This window comes from Lepidochelys kempii, chromosome 2, assembly GCF_965140265.1.
Source record: "Lepidochelys kempii isolate rLepKem1 chromosome 2, rLepKem1.hap2, whole genome shotgun sequence".
In the NCBI taxonomy this organism is placed as follows: Eukaryota; Metazoa; Chordata; order Testudines; family Cheloniidae; genus Lepidochelys; species Lepidochelys kempii.
This window is the reverse complement of record NC_133257.1, coordinates 188,720,185-188,743,471: the sequence shown is the minus strand read 5'-3', so window position 1 is coordinate 188,743,471 and position 23,287 is coordinate 188,720,185. Positions and strand designations below refer to the sequence as shown.

Genomic DNA, 23,287 nt, shown 5'->3' with positions numbered 1-23,287 from the left:
TTAAGGAAATTAGTTAGGGAAGTGGATTGGACTGAAGAACTTATGGATCTAAAGGCAGAGGAGGCCTGGGATTACTTTAAGTCAAAGCTGCAGAAGCTATCGGAAGCCTGCATCCCAAGAAAGGGGAAAAAATTCATACGCAGGAGTTGTAGACCAAGCTGGATGAGCAAGTGTCTCAGAGAGGTGATTAAGAAAAAGCAGAAAGCATACAGGGAGTGGAAGATGGGAGGGATCAGCAAGGAAAGCTACCTTATTGAGGTCAGAACATGTAGGGATAAAGTGAGACAGGCTAAAAGTCAAGTAGAGTTGGACCTTGCAAAGGGAATTAAAACCAACAGTAAAAGGTTCTATAGCCATATAAATAAGAAGAAAACAAAGAAAGAAGAAATGGGACTGCTAAACACTGAGGATGGAGTGGAGGTCAAGGATAATCTAGGCATGGCCCAATATCTAAACAAATACTTTGCCTCAGTTTTTAATAAGGCTAATGAGGATCTTAGGGATAATGGTAGCATAACAAATGGGAATGAGGATATGGAGGTAGATATTATCATATCTGAGGTAGAAATGAAACTCGAACAGCTTAATGGGACTAAATCGGCAGGGCCCAGATAATTTTCATCCAAGAATATTAAAGGAATTGGCACGTGAAATTGCAAGCCCATTAGCAAGAATTTTTAACGAATCTATAAACTCAGGAGTTGTACCATGTGATTGGAGAATTGCTAACATAGTTCCTATTTTTAAGAAAGGAAAAAAAAGTGATCCGGGTAACTACAGGCCTGTTAGTTTGACATCTGTGGTATGCAAGGACTTGGAAAAAATTTTGAAGGAGAAAGTAATTAAGGATATTGAGGTCAATGGTAAATGGGACAAAATACAACATGGTTTTACAAAAGGTAGATCGTGCCAAACCAACCTGATCTCCTTCTTTGAGAAAGTAACAGATTTTTTAGACAAAGGAAACGCAGTGGATCTAATTTACCTAGATTTCAGTAAGGTGTATGATACTGTGCCACATGGGGAATTATTAGTTAAATTGGAAAAGATGGGGATCAATATGAAAATTGAAAGGTGGATAAGGAATTGGTTAACAGGGAGACTACAGTGGGTCATACTGAAAGGTGAACTGTCAGGCTGGAGGGAGGTTACCAGTGGAGTTCCTCAGGGATCGGTTTTGGGACCAATCTTATTTAATCTTTTTATTACTGACCTCGGCACAAAACGTGGGAGTGTGCTAATAAAGTTTGCGGATGATACAAAGCTGGGAGGTATTGCCAATTTAGAGAGAGACCGGGATATCATACAGGAAGATCTGGATGACCTTGTAAACTGGAGTGATAGTAATAGGATGAAATTTAATAGTGAGAAGTGTAAGGTCACGCATTTAGGGATTAATAGCAAGAAATTTAGTTATAAGCTGGGGATGCATCAATTAGAAGTAATGGAGGAGGAGAAGGACCTTGGAGTATTGGTTAATCATAGGATGACTATGAGCCGCCAATGTGATGTGGCCATGAAAAAAGCTAATGTGGTCTTGGGATGCATTAGGCGAGGTATTTCCAGTAGAGATAAGGAGGTTTTAGTACCGTTATACAAGGCACTGGTGAGACCTCACCTGGAATACTGTTTACAGTTCTGGTCTCCCATGTTTAAGAAGGATGAATTCAAACTGGAACAGGTACAGAGACGGGCTACTAGGATGATCCGAGGAATGGAAAACCTGTCTTATGAAAGGAGACTCAAGGAGCTTGGCTTGTTTAGCCTAACCAAAAGAAGTTTGAGGGGAGATATGATTGCTCTCTATAACTATATCAGAGGGATAAATACCAGAGAGGGAGAGGAATTATTTAAGCTCAGTACCAACGTGAACACAAGAACAAATGGATATAAACTGGCCATCGGGAAGTTTAGACTTGAAATTAGATGAAGGTTTCTAACCATCAGATGAATGAACTTTTGGAATAGCCTTCCAAGGGAAGCAGTGGGGGCAAAAGACCTAGCTGGTTTTAAGATTAAACTCAATAAGTTTATGGAGGAAATGGTATGATGGGATAACATGATTTTGGCAATTAATTGATCTTTAACTATTCATGGTAAATAGGCCCAATGGGATATTAGATGGGGTGGGCTCTGAGTTACTACAGAGAATTCTTTCCTCGGTATCTGGCTGGTGAATCTTGCCCATATGCTCAGGGTTCAGCTGATCGCCATATTTGGGGTCGGGAAGGAATTTTCCTCCAGGGCAGATTGGAAGAGGCCCTGGAGGTTTTTCACTTCCTCTGTAGCATGGGGCACAGGTCACTTGCTGGAGGATTCTCTGCTCCTTGAAGTCTTTAAACCATGATTTGAGGACTTCAATAGCTCAGACATAGGTGAGAGGTTTATCGCAGGAGTGGGAAGGTGAGATTCTGTGGCCTGCATTGTGCAGGAGGTCAAACTAGATGATGATAATGGTCCCTTCTGACCTTAATATCTATGAATCTATGAATACTGACTATTCAAATTGTGCTCAGTCAAGGAACACTTATTCTTTAACAACACTTTCAAAAATATTTGATCCCTTAGGAAAAATACACCAAAGAAACACTATATACTTTACATATTTCCCCTCTCTCCCTCCCCTTTGCTCTGGCCATTAACATGAGAAAAGGATTTTTTTTCTGATTTACATGAAATCCCCTGCTTTTGTACGACAAAAGGTACTATCAAAAGTCCAATAAAAAATATTACCTTGTGACTCTCATATCCCGGGACCAAAATGTCTAAAAAATACAGCAACTAATTTTATTGATTTTTTTAGTGGGGAATTCAGTATAGAGGATAATAGGAAAGAGGCTAAAATTTTTTACAATGGCCTTACTCTACCCAAAAATAGATTCCATACCTGTAAAGTTAGGCGGATGATGTTTGCTGTATATATCAGCATGCAACGCAAAATGTCAAGCAAGGACAGCAACAGTCCATTAGCTGTCTTGATATTGCTTTTATCATCCACTTCTAAATACAGAGCTGAAGTTTCTATTAAGAGATTACAGATGTGATGGACCAGTCCTAAGCAGACAGAAAAACAAAATAAATAACACATGGTATCAGAAAAGAATATCAGTTTGGAAGGTATCTGTATATAAAGAATAATAGCTCACCGGAAAGTAAGAATTTCATATGCTGAATATTTATCAAATGCTCTTCTTTTCTCCCTCCACTTTTATAATTAATATTTTAAAATATAAGATTTTAATTGAGCTCTGTCTGTGTGGAGCAGCTTGCAAGACTGGTGCCTAAACTGTTAAAATCAACCATTATAAATGCTTTGAAAGTCATATGGTATCCACTGAATAAACAATTAGTAGTTACTTTAAAGCAATGCATAATATGCTGGAATATATAGTCTATGGACAGCTATTGTTTACAGAGCCCTTCCTAGTGGTTAAGAGAATTAAGTGACTTACCTAAGGTCAGACAGTGAATTACTAGCAGAGTTGAGAATGGAACCCAAAGTCCCCGGCAAACTGTTAATCCCATTTCCTCCCCAAAATGCTGTGATTTGTAAAAGGGAACAATACCAGGCTTAATGTGAAATATATTTGGTATAGCATTGTACTTTTATAATCAAGAGAAACATTGAATATTACTCTGGAAAACTGCCAATATTTGCTTGACTAACACTAATAAGACTCTCATTGAAAATGCCTTTTTTGCTTTGACATTTTCTTTCTGCACCTCTGGAATTTCATGTTGCTAGTCAAAATACCACTTCACCTGGCTCATATAAACCATAAATCAATGTATGTGTCAGGAAAAACAAACACCCATACTAATCAATTTAAAATAAACAAATCAATTCAGAATCCTAGCCACGTTCAAATAAAAAGTGACTGAATTAATTATCTATCAACTTTCAAAGTAATTTCTTTTAAATTAAAGTTTCATAAAGAAAGATATGTTATTCCTAGCTGATGAACACAATTATGTTTACCAACAGGGTCATCTTTAAGGTGGTAATGGAATTTCATCCAGGTTGAAACTTGGGTTCATGTGCTAATGCTGCAGTAAATTAGTATGGAGATACTGTACTGTTAGAGGTGTGACTCTTCATATGAGGTGCTAATCTGAGGTCCTTTTTCCAATTTTCTGGTGGCTGTCCAGGATAGAGTTAAACATTTTATAGCATCATTGAAAGAGAATAGAGGACAATCTCTGTGTCCTCTCTTCAGAGAATATTTCTTAATATTTCCTCTCTTAATAGAAGAAGTTTATATACTCATGGCTTTGTGAGCTATTGTTGAATGCATAATAGCTATTGTATTTGGTCACTGCACTGCACAGGGCAGGTGACCATAACAGAAAGGACATCTCTCTCTTTATTTAGTGAAATGGTTTGGGATGCTATCTTGAATATGACAGGAATTATATGAAACCAAATTCTTTTTTATGAAAGCAGAAAAATATCCTTGATTTCTGAATTTGGCTGATGACTAAAACAGCTTTCATACGAAAAGAAAAAAACCTGAATTTATAAAGTAGCATAATCATTTTAGGTATATTAAAAATTGAGAGAGAAAGAGAAGAAAACTGATGACTATAATAAAGTTTTAAAATAGGCCACATCACATCTCCTCAGTCAAGTTTTTGTATACTTTGGAAGTAAGCATATTTTGTTGCACCCATAAAAGCTCAACAAAAACACACAACATGATCAACTAACCAATCAACTTCTGAAACAAACTGACTGCAAAAAACTACAACAAACAATAAATTAATACAATTAAAAACAAACAAACAACAGCCCTACACCAGAGTTTTACCCACAAACAGTAAAAAATTACAGGGATTCCACAACGTCCACTAAGGCCTTCGCTATTGCTATTAATTTTACATGAAAAGCACTCAGTTACTATGGTGATGCACTGCACTATTGGATGGATCAATGGAAAGAAAGAAAGAAAGAAAGAAGAAAGAAAGAAAGAAAGAGCAGCATTTTTGATGCACTAGTGTAGAACTAATGGAAATGAGTAGGCACCCTAAACGGCTGTAGAAGAGGCCAATGAAGTGGCTCTCTGTCCTGCAACGTGGAAGGGATGTGGAGTGGGCATAATGAGACACTGGTATTGGGTTCACACAAAACAGAAATCCAGAAGGGTCAAACCATTCACGCAAAGGATGCTACAGGCCCTAGTCCAGCATTTAGGGAGTTAGCCTGGGATTTAGGAGACCTAGATTTAGTTCTGTGTTCTAAAGACCTTTGACAATCTGGCCGTTATTCTCCATCCCCCAATTCTCTATTTGTACCTCCCAGGGGTGATGTAATGACAAATGCACTAAAAGGTGAGGATGTTCACAGACACTACAGTAATGGGGCCACATAAGTAACCAAGATAGATACCTTGAAATGTCAATTTGCAGGCCAACATTGTTGGTGAGAGGTTTTGAAATGTCCATATAATATACACTACTGTGGCTGACTATTAAAATGGTATTTTAAGGCCTCCCTCAGCCTTATAGCTTCACAATTATTTTTTGCAATAGCTCGTGTTTGGCTGTTCAAATTCTGCAGACAGCCAGTCCATCTTGCCCCTCCACCCTAGTGGTAGCTTTTCCCTCTTTGCCTCACGGACACAACATGCAGCTACAACAGTGTAAACAATTACCTTTCAGTCTATCAAAAGAACATTCAACAGTCATTCTGCACCTGCCTAGTTGGCAGCTAAATCTTTCCTTGGTGCCACTGAGATAGCAAGCGTTTGACTTCACGAGCAGAGAAGCAACGGCTAGGATGGGTCCCTTAGAATCACAACTGGCATTCCCACATCGTTGGTAGTAACATGCTGGTTGGGGAAGAATGTCCCTGCTTGCAGCTTTCTGAAAAGTCCTGTGTTCTTAAACATGTGAGTGTCACGTACCTTTCCTGACCAGCCCACCTTGCTACCAGTAAAGCGACTCCAGTGATCTACTAGTGCTTGCATAACTATGGAAAAGTATCCCTTTCAGTTGATGTACTGTGTGGCAAGGTGGGCTGGTGCCAGAATAGGGATAAGCATGTCATCAATTTCCCCACCACTGTTCAGGAACCCCACTGGTGCAAATCCATTCACTGTTTCCTGCACATTACTGAAAGCCACATTCCTTTGTAGCAAAAGATGCTTAATGACCTTACACAGTAGGATGACAACAGCTCCCACTGTGGATTTTCCAACTCCAAACAGACTCCCCATTGACTGAAAGCAATCTGGCATAGTGTAAAATCTCCTGTCAATGCAGCTTTCATTTTGATGCCTTTGTGTTGAAGGTCTGGGTTCATCCATTAATGTATCCTTTTGCATCCAAAAATTGTACAGCTACTGCTCATCATTTCAAACCTGCATTACTGTGTGATCCTACTCATCAGTGTGCGTTTCTTGGGTCCAGAAGTGGCAATTCAATGTGTGGAGCTGCTCCATGAATGCCAGCAAGAACCTGGATTTTTTTTTTTTTTGCTGTGTCCATCAGCAGCCAGTTACTGTGTTTGAACATCTCCACACCTTCCTAGTTGCATTCCCTGTTGTAGTAGTACTATTTCAAGTTCTGTAAATAAATGAGAATTGTGCATCCTGTGTTAGCAACGCTCATGAGGGGGGCATGGATCAGAGTTCACATCACACTCCCTGACACTATCCTGCCTGGGGAAGCTAATGATCCAACCAGTGGACCAAATTCGGTGATAAATCCTGGTCACATGCCACCTGAGGCATGGTACGCATGCACTAAGAAGAACAACGCTCACAAGAACTGCATTGAGCTGTGCAGGGTCCATGTTTCTGCTAGAGCGATGGCAGAGAATGAAAAAGTGGCTAAAAATGACTGTGGGAGTTTTAAAAAACGGCATGAAAATTATGGGATGGAGAAAGTGGCATGGTGGAAATTTGACCTTTAGCTCCCAGAAACCCCTGGGTGAATCACTGGTATCCCAGAAAGCACTGCAAAAATGTCCCACAAGATATTGAGCTGGACACCAGTGCAGGGCCCTCTAGGATGCCTACCTGTGGTGAGTATGAACAGTGAAGACGAAAGCACCCAAGTGTGTACTTGCATCAACTGAACTTTGTGGTATAGACATGGTCTTATTCACAGGATGTGGGGGTGTGAGCGATGGGATGGAGTGCAAGGGTCAAGAGTTACTGTCTATGGAAAAAAAGTGCTTTTTCCTAGACATGCTCTAAACATAACTGTATAGAGCCATTGAAAAATGCATTTGGGTAACAAAATATATAAATTCGGGGAATAGACCCAATGTTGCCAACTCTCATGATTTTATTGTGAGTTTGCAATATTTGGTGTTTTTCTTAAAGCCCCAGTTCCTGGAGTCGTGGGATCACATGAAACTCTCAGCTTTCTATTTTTTTTTTTTTAAAATGTTGCTAGTCCTTACGATTCTAAAGCAGAGCTTCTAAACATGACCAAGCATACCCTAAAGGCTCAAAACTCTGAAGCCAAATAATGAACCCATATATATCTGTATCTACATCCTTATTTTTTAAGCCACTCTCTCATGACTTTGAAAGGCTGTGGTTGGCAATACTGTAGACCACAAATATAATTATCTGAAAAACACTACACATACCAAAATATAGAGCTGATTTTATAAATAATCCTTTTGAAAATAATACTTTCAAAAGCTTAAGTACAACATTAAAATAAATACTATACACAATGGGGGACAATTAAATCAGTAAGCTCTCAAGTAAAAAAAAACAAAACAAAAACACAAACCCTTACGGGGTTCCTGACACTTCTGCCTTTGAAAACTGTCCCTTTAATTTACTGATCCACAACAGAGTTCTTTTTTCTCCTATTCTCCTCCTTCCTGGCTTCCCTAAGGTAATTAAATACAAAATTCTACTTTAAAATATTGTTAAGGGTTGGGATTGTTAAGGCACACACTCCAGCTGTAACTCATGCCATTGTGTCTTTTTAATTATTATTTTTACACAATGATTTGCGTTAAGGACCAAGTATCAGGCTAAACTTTGAATTTCCCATCTTTTGTCTGCTTAAGCCAGACTCTCAGCATTATTTAAGTCTAATCTTGTGCATTTAATTTCCTCTTTGTTTCTGCTAGTGTTCTGAATACGTCATACAAAAATGATACTGTGCAGAGACATATTCAGGTGATGTCCCCACTATCCGCCATGAAGAAAATGAACAGGCATAACTGCACATCTACACAATACAAAACTTGTGGTCTCTCTGTGCCCTTTTTTCACTAAATTATAGGCTAAATTATAACAAACCTAATAAAACGATCCAATAAAAGTTGGTCCCTATCAAAGCGAGGTCTGCAAACTTTCATGTGGGGAGATGTTCGAGTATACCCTGTTTCTGCTTGTAGGTAATCACTAAACCCACGGACCACATCAAGCTGAATGAGTCACTCTTATTTTTTTGATGGTTTGCACATAATCTCTGAGTGGCTGCCTTAAAAGTTAATGCTGTGAAAGACTCTTTCTAATGCAGATATGGCATGGGCAGTCAAGAGATTTTGGCAAACAATCCCCCTAGGTAAATAACAACAACTCTGCACTGAGAGCATTAAAACAGTGAATGAAAAACAATCAACAAAATAAAAAAAGATAATTCAATGTAATTATATAATTTTCTGAAAGCGTGCTGAGCATTGGGCAAAACATCGGCCACAAACTGTGACTTCATTTAAAGATAAGGAATACAAAACAGAAATCAGACATACATGCCAATATGAAAAACGTTCCATTACAATTAGAGCTTAAAAAATAGACTGAGGACAGAAGAATTTTGATAAGGTCACAAAGTGGTTTTTAAAAAAGACTATTTGAAATATAACATTCTATAAAACACAGTATCATAGCATTTCTTTCAAACTACAGTAGATACCCATTACCACATTATATTAAAAATCTCTGTTTAGAAATGATCAATTATCAAATTATCCTATGACATATCCACATATTATTATACTGTTACCCCTGTTTGACCAGAGTGGATAGCCAAAGTTTGAGGCTCTGTGGGTTGTTTCCACCAGGAGGAGAAACTAATGATGAAGCAAGATATTTCAGATGCAATTTATTAAATTTATAAAAATTATACACACAGTCCTGCTTCCCTGCACATGCCATGAATCAAGCAGGTACCCTAACCCTAGGGCAGAGAGCCAAACCCATTTGACCCTTATTCCTAGGGAGGGGAGTCATACCCATAGGAACCCTAACCCAAAGACAGGAAGCCCTACTCATAGGAATCCTAACCCTAGGGCGGGGAGCCCACCCATATTAACTCTAACCCTAGGGAGAAAAGCCCTACCAATGGAACCCTAACCCTAGGGTGGGGAGCTCTACCCATAGGAACCCTAACCCTAGCTCCAAGTGCCCTACCCATAGGAGCCTTAATACTAAGGCGGGAAGCCATACACATAGGAACCCTAACCCAAGTGCAGGGAGCTCTACCCACAGGAACCCTAACCCTAGTTCCAAGTGCCCTACCCATAGGAACCCTAACGCTAAGGCAGAGAGCCATACTCATAGGAATCCTAACCCAGGAACCCTAACCCTAGCTTCAAGTGCCCCACCCATAGGAACCCTAATTCCAGCTCCAAATGCCCTACCCAAAGGAACCCTACCATTAGGGTGGGGAACCCCACCCACAGGAACCCTAACCCTAGTTCCAAGTGTCCCACCCATAAGAAAGCTAACCCTAGATCCAAGAGCCCCACCCAGAGGAACTCTAACCCTAGGGTGGGGAGCCCTACCCATAGGAACCCTAACCCAAGCTGCAAGTTCCCTACCCATAACAACCCTAACCCTTCGCTGTTCCAAGCCTGCGTTTTCAGTCAGTATTCTGTGTGATGAAAACTTCTCTCTTTCTATCAGGGGTGCATTACCAGCATTTCTGTTACTATCTGCGTGGCTTTCTGGCTGCTTCTCCCCCCCACCCCCCCACCTCACCCTTTCTCTCATACACACACAGACAGAAAGAGTTCCACCACCAACCAAAGTCTGCTCCTTGCATTTGAAACCTCTTGGGCTTGTTCCCAAGTTTTTCCATGTGTCTGTGTTTTGCATGCTACTTCTACTATTTCAACCACTTTACATTTATGTTGAATGAAAAGTGACTATTATGCTCAATCCAGAACAACAAAGTTTAACCCAACCCACAATATATTTATATGTAATATAGATGAGATGTGGGAACAAGGATCAAATTTTCTTCTATTCCATCACAGGTCTAGGACTATTTGTTAGAAACATTTTCTGGTTCTGAAGAAATTTGCACTGGCGAGTTAAAATGTTTCTAAGTCCTGTGAGTCACGAGATAACCTCCTTCAAATCCTTTCCTAAAACTCTCTTTTGCCATGATGTCTACAAAAATCTTGACAACAATTAAATTATTAAGGCCTCATTGTTTCCTTATACTCTCCCATCAGTCTGTCTGTCTCTTGTCTTATACTTAGATTGTAAACTCTTTAGTAGTCTTTTATTCTGTGTTCTTACAGCACTTAGCAGAATGGGGGACTGGTCCATGTCTGGAGTTCCTAGGTGCTAATATCATATTCTTATTACAGTCCTGATAAACTCCTCACTTCAATTCCACCATGATTTTACAAATGATATTTTATGAGTTTGCAGAGTTAGCGATAATGGGTGGGATTTTCAAAAGCACTGTGTGTTGGCCCAACTCTGCTTTCATTGAAGTCAAAAAGAATTTTACCATTGACTCCAATGAAAGCAGAGTTAGGTAATCGTTTAGAGCTTTTGAAAAGCAACCTTAATGCTTTATCCCATCAGAAAGCTAGGTCCCAACATTTAGATTGGTAATAACTACAGCACTAGTTTCTAGCTCCAGGAGCAGTTCTTGAGACAGCTGCCTCTAAATTCATACAGAAATTGAAATGGGGGGAAAAGCAAGGTACTAGTCAGAAATACTATGTCATTTTAAGACCTGCTAACTTACAAGCTGTCAGGGCTAGGCACCATTGCTAGATACCACTGGGGAGCTGGACTTCCCAGTTTTCTACCTTCTGGTGCTTCCTTATGCACCAGACTCTAAAAATGATATTGGGTCCTCTGACAAGCAGTGCTTTCCTGGAATGGTCCATGACTGAGTCTAATATGCCATTTTCATTCTCTTTGGAATTGTTTTGTAGTTAAAGATGATTTTAAAATTACATCTTTTGCAGAAGACTAACCTGACGTTTAGAATTCCCATAAAGCTCTATAAATAAATAAATAAAATCATTTTATAGAACAGGCACAATACGGATAATTAGTTTTTTAAAAGAAACCACAAAGGTGCCTCATGTATTCCTCCAGTGTAAAATCTGGACTAGATTGAGATTTTTATGTCTGACTCTTGTAAGGGGCAGCATGTGGCCCAGGGAAGGAGTTGACTGATTTGCAGTTCCTTTCTTAGTTCAAACCTTGATCTGTGAGCGGAGTGATCTGCTATTTCCCTGGACCAGAAGCAGATTACAATTCCTTTTCTGCTGGCCAGTGCACTGGGGAAGTGGAGACAAGGTTCAACCTACTCCTCACCCACCCATTCAGGGGGCATAAATACAACAGACCCAGAGCCTGCTCACCCCACACATGACCCTTGTAGAGCACACAGAAGAGGATGCAAGAAGATGAAGAACTTCACTTCTCTTTACTCCCCACACAGAGTAGTGGCAATTTTCAGCTGAATAAGATACCTCAAGTAGATTAAGTAAAACTCTAATTTATGTTGTTTTGGCAAGTAGATTAAACACAAAATATAACAATAAGAAATATGCATATTTGAACATAAACATTTTCACACTCCTTACGCATGTGAATACCTGATGTGTACACAAACTGGGTATTTGTACACGCGTATATTTGGTCAAATATCAGGATTAGTGCACATAAATTAGACACGTGCATTTTAATTTGGAAATTCTATGTATTTAAATATCTTAGGAAAATATAACACACCTAATCTTACTAAAAAGATACCTAAAATAAAGCTCCTTCCTAAACTCTTCCCTGACACTTTGTATGATTCATACAAATTAGTCCAAAATCAGACACTGTTTCAATAAAAGAGGGTGGATGATTTTAGAGAATAAAATTCTAAAAGTAGAATATTTTAGTCACAGGAAGAATCATTTAAAAAGTGTGTTTTCATATCTAAATTTTAAAAATGTCTATTGTGAAGCCTTTCTATAAAATTTTAGTAACTATGTAAAATTTATAGATTAAATGCTCCAGTCATCTGTGATATTTCCAGCCTTAATTTTCAAATGAACCTAAATATTTGCATTCAAAAAACTGTATACAGTTCTAATCAACAATCAGAAGAAACTTCTTTCTTTTGTAGTATATTTCAAGAGTTTATTTAAAAGTAGAGTGGACAGTGAATCAAAAGCCTAAATCCAAGCAGTACTGAACTTTGGGAAATATTGGATCCAGGATCTGACCTCTGTCGGTTGATCACATCTCTAGTTTAGAGTTAAATTGGCATGAACTGTGGGAGATGGTTCTAGGGAGAACAGCTGTAAACTGTTGAGTAAACTGAGCCTTAGCTGGCATTGACTCAGACCCCAGTTGGGAGTGTGGAAGTTTAATGACAGTTTATACATAGTGACATAATGTTTCATGGTTTCCTCTCTTTAAGTTCAGTGTTTCTAGTTTAAAGAGTTCAGCAGAATCTCATTAATTCTCTCACTGCAGATTGCTTATTCTGCTAATTTGCAGAGTTCAGCAAGCAAGCACACAATTAAAAAAATAAAATAGAATGGATCATAAAATGTACTTTGTTCATTTATGTTTAACAAGCAAAGCTGAGTTTTAATTATTATGATAATACTTCATAGTACACTAATAAATGTACTGTTGTATTTAGTAAAAGTAATCTTAGGAATCTTAGTAATATCTACTAAGTAAAATCTTAGTAATATCAGACCACAGTTCAACTCTCTCCAATTAAATCAGCAGAAAAATGCGGTAAAACTGCTGGATTTTGCATGTGTGAGAATCATCAATTTGCAGATTAGCAAAATTAGAATTAGGATGGAAACTGTTCTAATTATAATTCAGATTTCATTATCTGATTTAGAGGGATGGAAAACGATAACCCAAAATTCCTACTGTCATTCTTAAAGAATAAGATTTTTGACTTACACAGGGTTCTCCATTCTACTCATCCCAAAAAGTGACCTCTGCAATGGATTGAATGCCTAGCTTCTACTGTTTTATGAATGTGGACCATGATGATCATACTTGACAAATCTCTTCAGAAGATACAAGTGACCTTTTTGCCTTCGATACAGAAACTGATCTAGTAAAATGTGCAATGATAGAGTCATAGAATCATAGACATGTAGGGTTGGAAGGGACCTTGAGAAAAGCCATCAAGTCCAGCCCTCAGCGCTGCGGCAGCATCAAGTAAAGCTAGACCATCCCTGACAGGTGTTTATCTAACCTGTTCTTAAAAACCTCCAATGATGGAGATTTGACAGCTTCCCTTAGAAGCCTGTTCCAGAGCTTAACTACCTTTATAGTTGGAAAGTTTTCTCTAGTATCTAACCTAAATTTCTCTTGCTGAAGATTAAGCCCATTACTTCTTGTCCTATACTCAGTGGACTTAGAGAACAACTGATCACTATGCTCTTTATAGCGGCTCTTAACATATTTGAAGACTGTTACCAAGTCCCCCCTCAATCTTCTTTTCCAAGACTAAACATATCTCATTTTTTTAACCTTCCCTCAGAGGTCAGATGTTCTAAATCTTTTATCATTTCTGTTGCTTTCACATAGACTCTCTCCAATTTGCCCACAACTTTCTTAAAGTGACATACAGAATTGGAGACAGTACTCCAGCAGAGGCCTCCCCAGTGCTGAGTAGAGCAAGACAATTACCTCCTGTGTCTTAAATACAACATTCCTGTTAATGAACCCCAGAATGACATTAGCCTTTTTTGCAGCTGTATTGCATTGTTAGGCTCATATTCAATTTGTGATCCATAAGAGCGGCCATACTGAGTCAGACCAAAGGTCCATCTAGCCCAGTATCCTATGTTCCGACAGTGAACAATGCCAGGTGCTTCAGAGGGAATGAACAGAATAGACAATCATCAAGTGATCCATCCCCTGTCGCCCATTCCCAACTTCTGGCAAACAGAATCCCTGCCCATCCTGGCTAATAGTCATTGATGGACCTATCCTCCATGAATTTATCATGTTCTTTTTTGAACCCTGTTACAGTCCTGGCCTTCACAACATCCTCTGGCAAAGAGTTCCACAGGTTGACTGTGTGTTGTGTGAAGAAATACTTCCTTTTGTTTGTGTTTAAACCTGCTGCCTATTAACCCCTATGATCCACTATAACCCCAAATCCTTTTTCAATGGTACTACTACCTAGCCAGTTATTCCCATTTCGTAGTAGTGCACTAGGCTTTATTGAATTTCATATTGTTGAATTCAGAGCAATTCCCCAATTAGTCAAGGTCTTCTTGAATACTAATCTTGTCCTCCAAAGTGCCTGCAATCACTCCCAATTAGCTGTCACTGCAAATTTTATAAGCAATACTCTCAACTGCATTATTCAAGTCATTAATGAAAATATTGAGTAGTTCCAGATTCAGGACAGACCTCTGATGGACCCCACTAGATACATCCGCCCACTGATAACTACTCTGAATATGGTCTTTCAACCAATTATGCCCCCACCCATTGAGTAATTTGATTTAGACCACATTACCCTCGTTTGCTTATGAGACTACCAGGTGGGACTTTTTCAAAAAGCCTTACTAACATCAAGATATATCACATCCTATCCAGTAGGCCAGTAACACTGTCAAAAAAGGAAATTAGGTTGCTTTGGTATGATTTGTTTATGACAAATTTCTTGGCTATTGGTTATTTCTTATCACCCTCTTATGCTCTAGGTGCTTACAAATGGATTGTTTAATAATTTATTCCACTATCTTTCCAGGTATTGAAGTTATGCTGACTGGTCTATAATTCCCTGGGTCCTCTTTTGTTCCCCTTTTATGATATGATTTAAAATTTATTTTTCATAAAAATGTATTTATTTGAAAAACAATGGTGTGCCTGCATACACATTCTTCTTTAAAAACTTGAGAGAGGCTTGAGCTGCAATGTTTGGGTCCAGATCTAAATATCCCAAAGTGCATAGTGTTGAACAGTAGAGTGTAAATGACCGATAGTTGGTGCTGTGTCAGGTGTAGTGACAAAAAGGAGTTACTGATAGAGTGACTTTTTTTTACAATATATTTCACTGTCTTTACTATATTTTACATTTATAACAATAATTTGAGTGTTAATACTATAGTATTCCAGAGAGATTAAACATAAAACTGAGAGATTATTTGATCTGAGAGAAAAGCAAAATATGGGGTTTCTTAGATGAACGCATTCAGAAGGCAGAGTGTAGGGTTGTTGAGAATCTCAGTAACAAGATTGCTGCCTTGAAAATTAATCTTCACCCTTTGCTTGACAAAAGAGAATGAATGTAGCCTAAACAAAACATTTTGCATATGTATTCTTGCAAATGAAGTGTCTACATAGAATTATTCAACAGTCTATTGGTATTTTTGGGACAACTACTGGTCATCCCACACCTGCATGACAATGTGATCCCACCAATCAGTGCTTGTTTCCCTAGCCCAAAAGCGATGGTCTACCGTATGCAGCTACTCGGTGAATGCCAAAAGCACTGATAAATTGCTGCAGTTCTTATTACACTGGGGTGCCTGTGATTCATCCCCTGTCAGTAACTTTGCGAGTAACTCTGCTGCCATGTGCAATGTTCTCAAGACAGTTAACAGCACATAGGAGAGAAGTGTGGGATCCATCCACTCTCACTGCAGATGCTGGCGCACACTACAAAGACTGACAGTTGGAAAAATGACACAAAAATAAAGCCAGAACGACACTAAAGGAAGTCTGAAACCATTGGAGGGCTGGGACACAAAGCTGTGCATCACGGGGCATTTTGCATGTCCCAGGATGCACCGCGCTCCATTTCACCTTCCCACAACACCTAGTGACAAATGGTGTCGCCAGACACTGTGGGATACATACCCACAGTACATTGCTCACGCTGTTGACAATGGTGCTCCGAATGTGGACACGATTGTCAACAGAGGGAGCAAATGTAGACTTGCTTTGGCGACTTTGATTTTGTCTTTTTTTCGTGTCAACATTAGTTTAATCGACAAAACTTGCCAGTGTAGACAAGCCCTTAGAGAACCTGAGAACACTCCAATCAGACAAAGAATGTGGAACTGATGGCCCCATAGGGAGTTGTCAACCTTTTCTAGGCTGGAGGGAATATTCATGAAGGGGCATACACACAAACATGCACCCTAAGCCAAAAAATGTAACACTCAAAGTTATCAATATGTTTCAGAATTCGTTGCTGAAGACTTATGATAAGAGATTCATTGACTCTGACCAACAACTAGTGATGTTCCTAAAAAGATTAGTCATATATAATTGTGTTTATATTACAAAAAGATCATTGGTAATCACATCCAAAGAGTAAAAACCAGGAGATATTTAAAAAAAACAACAATCCAAACCTTCAAACTGGATGGCTTGGGGAACTAGGAAAGAGACAACCATTCATGTTTAAATCACCTATTCAAATATAGTTCTGCTGTCTAAAGACTGAATTAATTTAGTCCAATGGCCTATATAAAATCAGCTTCAAGTCTAGCTCCCAGTGCAGAGACAGGTTCTCAGTGCTGAAGACTAATCCAGATCACAAATGGGATCCTTGTTGGCAGACACAGAAAAGCACAAAGCACTAAATAAGTATTGTGACAGGATTGGGCCGGATGGCTACAGGAGAGTAATAGACGGCAGATATATTAGCCCCAGGTTAAGAGGGTCCCTTTTCCCTGGATAAGGTAACAGGGAAGGTTTTTTTTTTTTTTTTTTTGGAAACAGAAAGAAAATTTATTGGTAACGCTTACAGAATTACCAAAGGAAACAAAACAACTATGCAACAAAACAACGCAATCAGAAGGTATAACACAGCAGCTTTCAGGAGGGAGAAGTGTTCAGGCTAGCCTGGGCCCAGAGCGGGGGGGCTTCCTCGACACTCGTGGTCTTCCACCCTCCTGAGTTACCTGGTGGCCTAGAGCGGGGGGGGGGCTTCCTTGACACTCGTGGTCTTCCACCCCCTCGAGTTACCCACCCAACAGGGAAGGTTCCAGAACAATCAGGAACCTTCTGGAGACAATTAAGACAGACAGGCTGATTAGAACACCTGCAGCCAATCAAGAAGCTGCTAGAATCAATTAAGGCAGGCTAATCAGGGCACTTGGGTTTAAAAATGAGCTCTCTTCAGTTTGTGGTGCGCGTGTGAGGAGCTGGGCGCAAGAGGCACTAAGAGCTGAGAGTGAGAACGCATACTGTTGGAGGACGGAGGAGTACAAGCATTATCAGACACCAGGAGGAAGGTCCTATGGTGAGGATAAAGAAGGGGTTGGGAGGAGGCCACGGGGAAGTAGCCCAGGGAGTTGTAGCTGTCGCACAACTGTTCCAGGAGGAACCCAGATTAGAGGGCAGGCCTGGGTTCCCCCCAAACCTCCCAACTCCTGGTCAGTCCTCCTGTGACCTGGACTGTGGGTTCACGAAAATGGCCAAACTGAGGGCTGCCGTGAAGGTGAGCAAATCCGCCAATAAGCGCAAGACCCACCAAGGTAGAGGAGGAACTTTGTCACAGTATGAAGACTAAATAATGTTATCCTCTGAAGAGGGGCTTGACAGAACATTATAGGATACTGACTTGTGCTGTTGCTACATATGTTGACACATTTCTGTTGACAGAGGTCTTCAATCTGACAATTTTGCCATGTTTGCTAAAATTAAAATAATACTGCGGTAGAGTGCACCCCCATATTCACACCCTACACGCTATTGTAATCATCTTTGTATAAGACATGCCTTGTGAGGTATCATCTGAAAACTCAAAACTTGCTGATCAATAATATCATGGTAAAATGCTTTTAGCAACATTACGCATCAAGGTATGAACGAAAGCTGAAATTATGACTGAAGTGTGTTTCCCAGATTAATCTGGGGAGGGGCCAAACCAGTTTCTCAAAGACAAAGGGCAAGCTGACGCCCCAGCCCGCTGTTAACAAAGCCATCACCCATCAAATGGCAATTCTTTAGCAAGTAATGGGGTGGGGAAGAAAGAGATCTGCTTCTTAGCAAAGAAACAGCATGAGGTCTCCTTCCTCCACCAAAATCCCTGTCTCTTGTGTTCTGTCTATGCTAGCACTTTTGTTGACAAAACTTTAGTTAGTCATGGGTGTGAAAAAAAAACACATCCCGACTGACATAAGTTTCACTGACAAAAGCGCTGGTGTGGACAGCACTATGTTGGCAGGAGATGCTCTCCTCCCAACATAGCTAGTGCCGCTTGTTGGGGTATACAGTAGACTTCATGTATTGTTTTATCTAATCCACTGTGTTTAAGTTAAATTGTCTAGGTAACTCCATTTAAGATAGCTGGTCTCTATTATTCCTTTAAAGGAATAAAGGACTTCATAGTTTTGGACTATCTAGGAAAGGGCTGGGCATACATTTCTGGAGGAAAATCCAGGACTGTGTATGTTGGGGTCACCCTGCAGTATAACCAAGACAGGTGAGAGCCAAAGTGTAACCCAGGTGTGGCTGCCAGGCTGCAGTTACACACAGACACTCGGGGGTGGGACGCATGCTGAAAGTCTGTCTGTGAGTGGACCAGGTGGGAGCTACTACCAGCAAGGTATTGTAAGACACCCAAGATTGCAGGACAGGGGTGACACAGTCCTTCACTGATCTGGATAGCACCCTGGTATGTCATAAATACCATTTATCCAAATCCTAGAAATTTCAGTTTCCAAAAAAGGAAGATTGAATTAAAAAAAATAAAAGTTTGTTGTCAGAATTCACTACTTTTGTTGATAATATCCAGTATAGTAGGCTTTTTAGTAGTTCTTCAGTTAGAATTTTTTGTACACATGTGCATTTCAGAAATATTCAATTTTTTCACATTTAAGAAAGATTTCCAAAAGATGGTTATCCAAATATTTACTATATAGCGACATTTACACCTTTGGTATTTTCCACAAGCTCCTCAATTACCTATTCCTGTTCTAAAGGCAGCAGTTGCAAATGCTCCAGTAAACAGCCTGATGGTCACAGACACCTGTATTCTAAGTAATTTCTACGTGCTGAGTTTTTAGAAAAGTGCTGCAGGTGCTGCCGCGGGTGCTGTGATGTGCAACATAAATATTCCACAAAATACTGTATTTGCATTCAGATACTGACAGACATTAATCTCAAACCCTTTATACCCTCCAACACAATAAAAATGTGGAACAAAATTCCTATTATTTTTATGAGCTAGAAATCAGATATGATTACGAACTTTTCAAATAGAACAGTTGCTTTTAGCTTCCCACACAGGAGAAGAAAACACTTGAGCAGGTCTCCTATAACAGCTTAACCTTTGGGAAGAACCCTTCTTTAAAATCACCTCTATAACTCGATTAAGACTCTATGCAATGCTGTTTTGCTTGGGCAGATTTGTCTCACACTGATATGGGAAGATTTAGTTTGTGTTCTGCACATTAATATACTGTAAATGTAGATGTTTATACAAAAGCAAAGGCTGGAGGAAGTTGTCAAATTAATGGCAAAAATAAGACAAAAAGTTCTTCATTAGCAGGCTTAAACCTGCTCATTTGTTTTAGATCAGGAAATTCTTGGTGTCAACAAGATTTTCAGAATTTTTTTTTGTTTAATGCTCAGAAGCATCAAGCCTGCAACAATTACCATGTGATATAATATAGAGGAAGTTGTATCCTGGGGTTAATTTAGAACTAGAATGCTCTGAGTGAGTGAGAGAGAGAGATAGAGAGATTTTAATAACAGACTGTCACATAAAATTAATCCTTGATTATCTGCTTCAAAAATCCACACATGCCTTTCCCTTTTTACCAAAATCCTTGAGACACTATATTGAAACTCTGAAAGCTGCCTTTTGGACAAAACCTGAAAAATCCAGATACGAACAGTTTCAGAATATGGATGCACTATTAAACTATTTGTCACAAACTGTCAACATTCAGTGCAGCAGTCAACAGCATTTAAACAAAGTTAGCAGCACTAATTGCTTCAGCTGAGCCTTCAAGAGTCTCTGGACTGAGAGTGATAAGGACCAATGAACCTTGGCTTCAGACAACTCTCTAAAGCTTTTAAACACTTCTAAATTGCAGAAATAAATACAGTTGACTAATGTTCCCATAATTTTATATTTAGTAAAAGATAAGTACAAGAACTTCAAACATATCCCTATTGAGAAGTCACCCTCTCTAAGAAGAGACATTTATTCCTACTCCTCTTGGTCCATTCACATGTCTATGGCAGGATCATCAATTCCAGGGTGAGAATACTTTGATTTTAAAACTACAGAATTGTTGCAGCTGCAACATTTGGCAAAGGACACAATATTATACTAAATGGAATCTGACATTGTACTAAATTGAATCCATGACAACAGACAGTTTGCAATAATGTTAATAATTATTGATTGATAAAATTTAATATGAAAATGAAGGTTAATTACCAGTATCTGGAGTCCTTTGAGATGAGTCTCTGCATATTCATACATGCAGGATCAAAGCACCTGCACTGTGTGCCATCAGAATCTTTGGGGAGCAACGTCCACTGGGACCACTCACCTCTCCTTGCCTATCCCCATAGGGTTAAAACCTGGGGATTGGTCTCAAGCACCCTTTAGTTTCTCTAATCATCAAAGGTGTGGCAAGTCTAGATTGCACACTGTGTCCTACATGCTTATCTCCATCCATTTTCTGCCCTGTGGGGAGCTACCTTTGTTTGTAGCCAGTCAGCTTTTCTTTAGAAAAAGAAGAGGACGGCACCCACCCAACGTGGAAATCATCTTCTCTGGCAAAGTCATGAGGGCTGCCTTATACCCTTACTGTGGGTGTGGAGGGAGGCTCTCCAAGCCCTGGTGATTATGTCTAGCAGTCTGGCAATTAAACTTCAGCCAGGAAGAAATCTGCTTACACATAAAAGTACAGGTTTTTTTTTATTTAAATATATTTATATATAAACTGGTCCATGACTGGCTGAGGCTAACAGGTTTGTTCTCTAACACAATCAGAATACAGCAGACCAGTCATTACAACAACCCTGAATACCTATCAGGTTTATTGCATCAGCACAGCATCCATCATGTAAGATTACTGGACCAAATTCTTTGGCTTGACTCCATGGGAAATTCTGATACGGTATACCCCCTTCTGGGGATTCCCCTATGAGTCCCGACCAGTCATAGAACCTGCATAACTGCCTTTTTTTGGCAGGTTCTTTCCTCTGCAGCCCCTGGTGTAGAGGACCAATAAAAGCCGCGGAGGGCTATGTCGGGGTGGAGTTGCAGTGCATAGGCAATGCAGCAATCCATGGCTGGCGGGCACAAATTAGAGCAGCCTGAGTCTGCCCTAATCTACACGAGGTCAGCGTAGGACCTATTCCAGAATCAGGAAGCTGTGATTGGTTCTCTTTTGACCCCCCCTCAGTGCAGATAAGAATCTGGCCCATTAAATTTGCATAAATTACAATGTTGATATAATAAATATAAAGTCAGTGCAATAGAAAAGTGCCACAAAAATCAACGTTTTCTACTTTGAAAATAAGATTCAATTTTTTAAAAGAATCTCAAACATGCACATGCTGGAACTTTTAGGCACAGATAAGATAGTACCAATTTTCAAAGTTGAATGCATGGATCTAGACAGGCTGAAAATTAGGCCAGAGCTACATATGGCCAGTGTCTGAGCATGCACATGGATTCCAAAACGGCAAACAGCTTTGGAATTTTGAAGTGAGTCTTCAATTCATCATTCTGCTATACTGCTCACATGGAGACAGCTGCAATTCAAAGCTGCAAATTCATCATCTCTCTTTGCAGCTTCTGGTAAACCGGAATATCAACTGTAACAGTGGCCATGTCAGATGTGGATGACACAGAAATCCTGTGGCAAAGCTCAAAGAGTGGACTGTAAAGCATTTTACCACACTGATGACAAAGACTGGAGAAAGATAACACTGAAGAAAAATGTTGCCATGTGCAACACACATTGCTGGCCATTTGTACCTAATACATATTTGTTAAAGAAATCTTATCCTTCCCTTCCATATCTGCTGCCAAAATCCCTGACCATGCCTTGATAACCTATCACCTTGACTCCAGTAACCACCTTCGCCACAGTTTACTGACAACCTTCCCTTCCAGTAATTCCAAAATACTACCTCTAAACTCACTTTTCTAGTCCACTGCAACAACCAGATGCTGTCTGAATTCACTGATGTGTGATATAACCAAGACTTTTGTTGGAAAATACAGAGTAGGTAAAAGTACCGTAATACTCATGCAATATATATAAAATGAAATCATGGCATAAATCTGCACATTACAATGAGTTCTATGATAATTTACTGATGTATCCTGGTGATCTTTGTGTCATTCAAGGTTAGTTTTGTTTTTGGGGCCACACGATATACCATAGCGGTCTACATTTAGAAAGGACAGGGCAAAAGTTTTCAAAAGTTTTTGGGGCCACACGATATACCATAGCGGTCTACATTTAGAAAGGACAGGGCAAAAGTTTTCAAAAGTTTTTCATAACAAGAGACTAAGGTTGTCCTGTAAGCACGTAATGGATAATTTCACTAATAATTATTGTCTATGTAGAATGATGAGTATAGCAATAATGCCACTGTCAGTGAAAAGTCATATTTCATGGCTGTCATCTTCAAAAAGCTACAGTTGAACCTCGGGAATGGAGGTTGTTCACAACTCTGAAATGTTTCTAACTCTGACCAAAGCATTATGTTTGTTCTTTCAAAAGTTTATAACTGAACATTGATTTAATACAGCTTTGAAACTTTACTATGTGGAAGAAAAATGCTGCTTTTAGCCATCTTAATTTAAACGAAACAAGCACAGAAACAGTTTCCTTACCTTGTGAAATCTTTTTTTTTAAACTTTCTTTTTTTTTCTTTAGTAGTTTACATTTAACACACTACTGTACTGTCTTTGCTTTTTATTGGGGGGTGTGGGTGTCTCTGCTGCTACCTGATTGCATACTTCCGGTTCCAAATGAGGTGTGTGGTTGACTGGTCAGTTTGTAACTCTGAGGTTCTACTGTCTATATAACACTCTGGGTAAAATAACTATGAAATATGACATTTTAAAAGTATGAATA

The 23,287-nt window shown here is 39.4% G+C and overlaps 1 protein-coding gene across 3 annotated transcripts in view; it reads right to left on the bottom strand.

The window, feature by feature from the left end:
* The window catches only part of ULK4 (unc-51 like kinase 4), a 388,751-nt gene that overhangs the window by 75,110 nt on the left and 290,354 nt on the right, over window positions 1-23,287 (bottom strand). For all 3 annotated transcript variants that reach the window (XM_073333132.1, XM_073333131.1, XM_073333133.1), the window contains one exon: window positions 2,888-3,054. In XM_073333132.1, coding sequence (XP_073189233.1) covers window positions 2,888-3,054 — 167 coding nt within the window. The remainder of the gene's footprint in view (window positions 1-2,887; window positions 3,055-23,287) is intronic.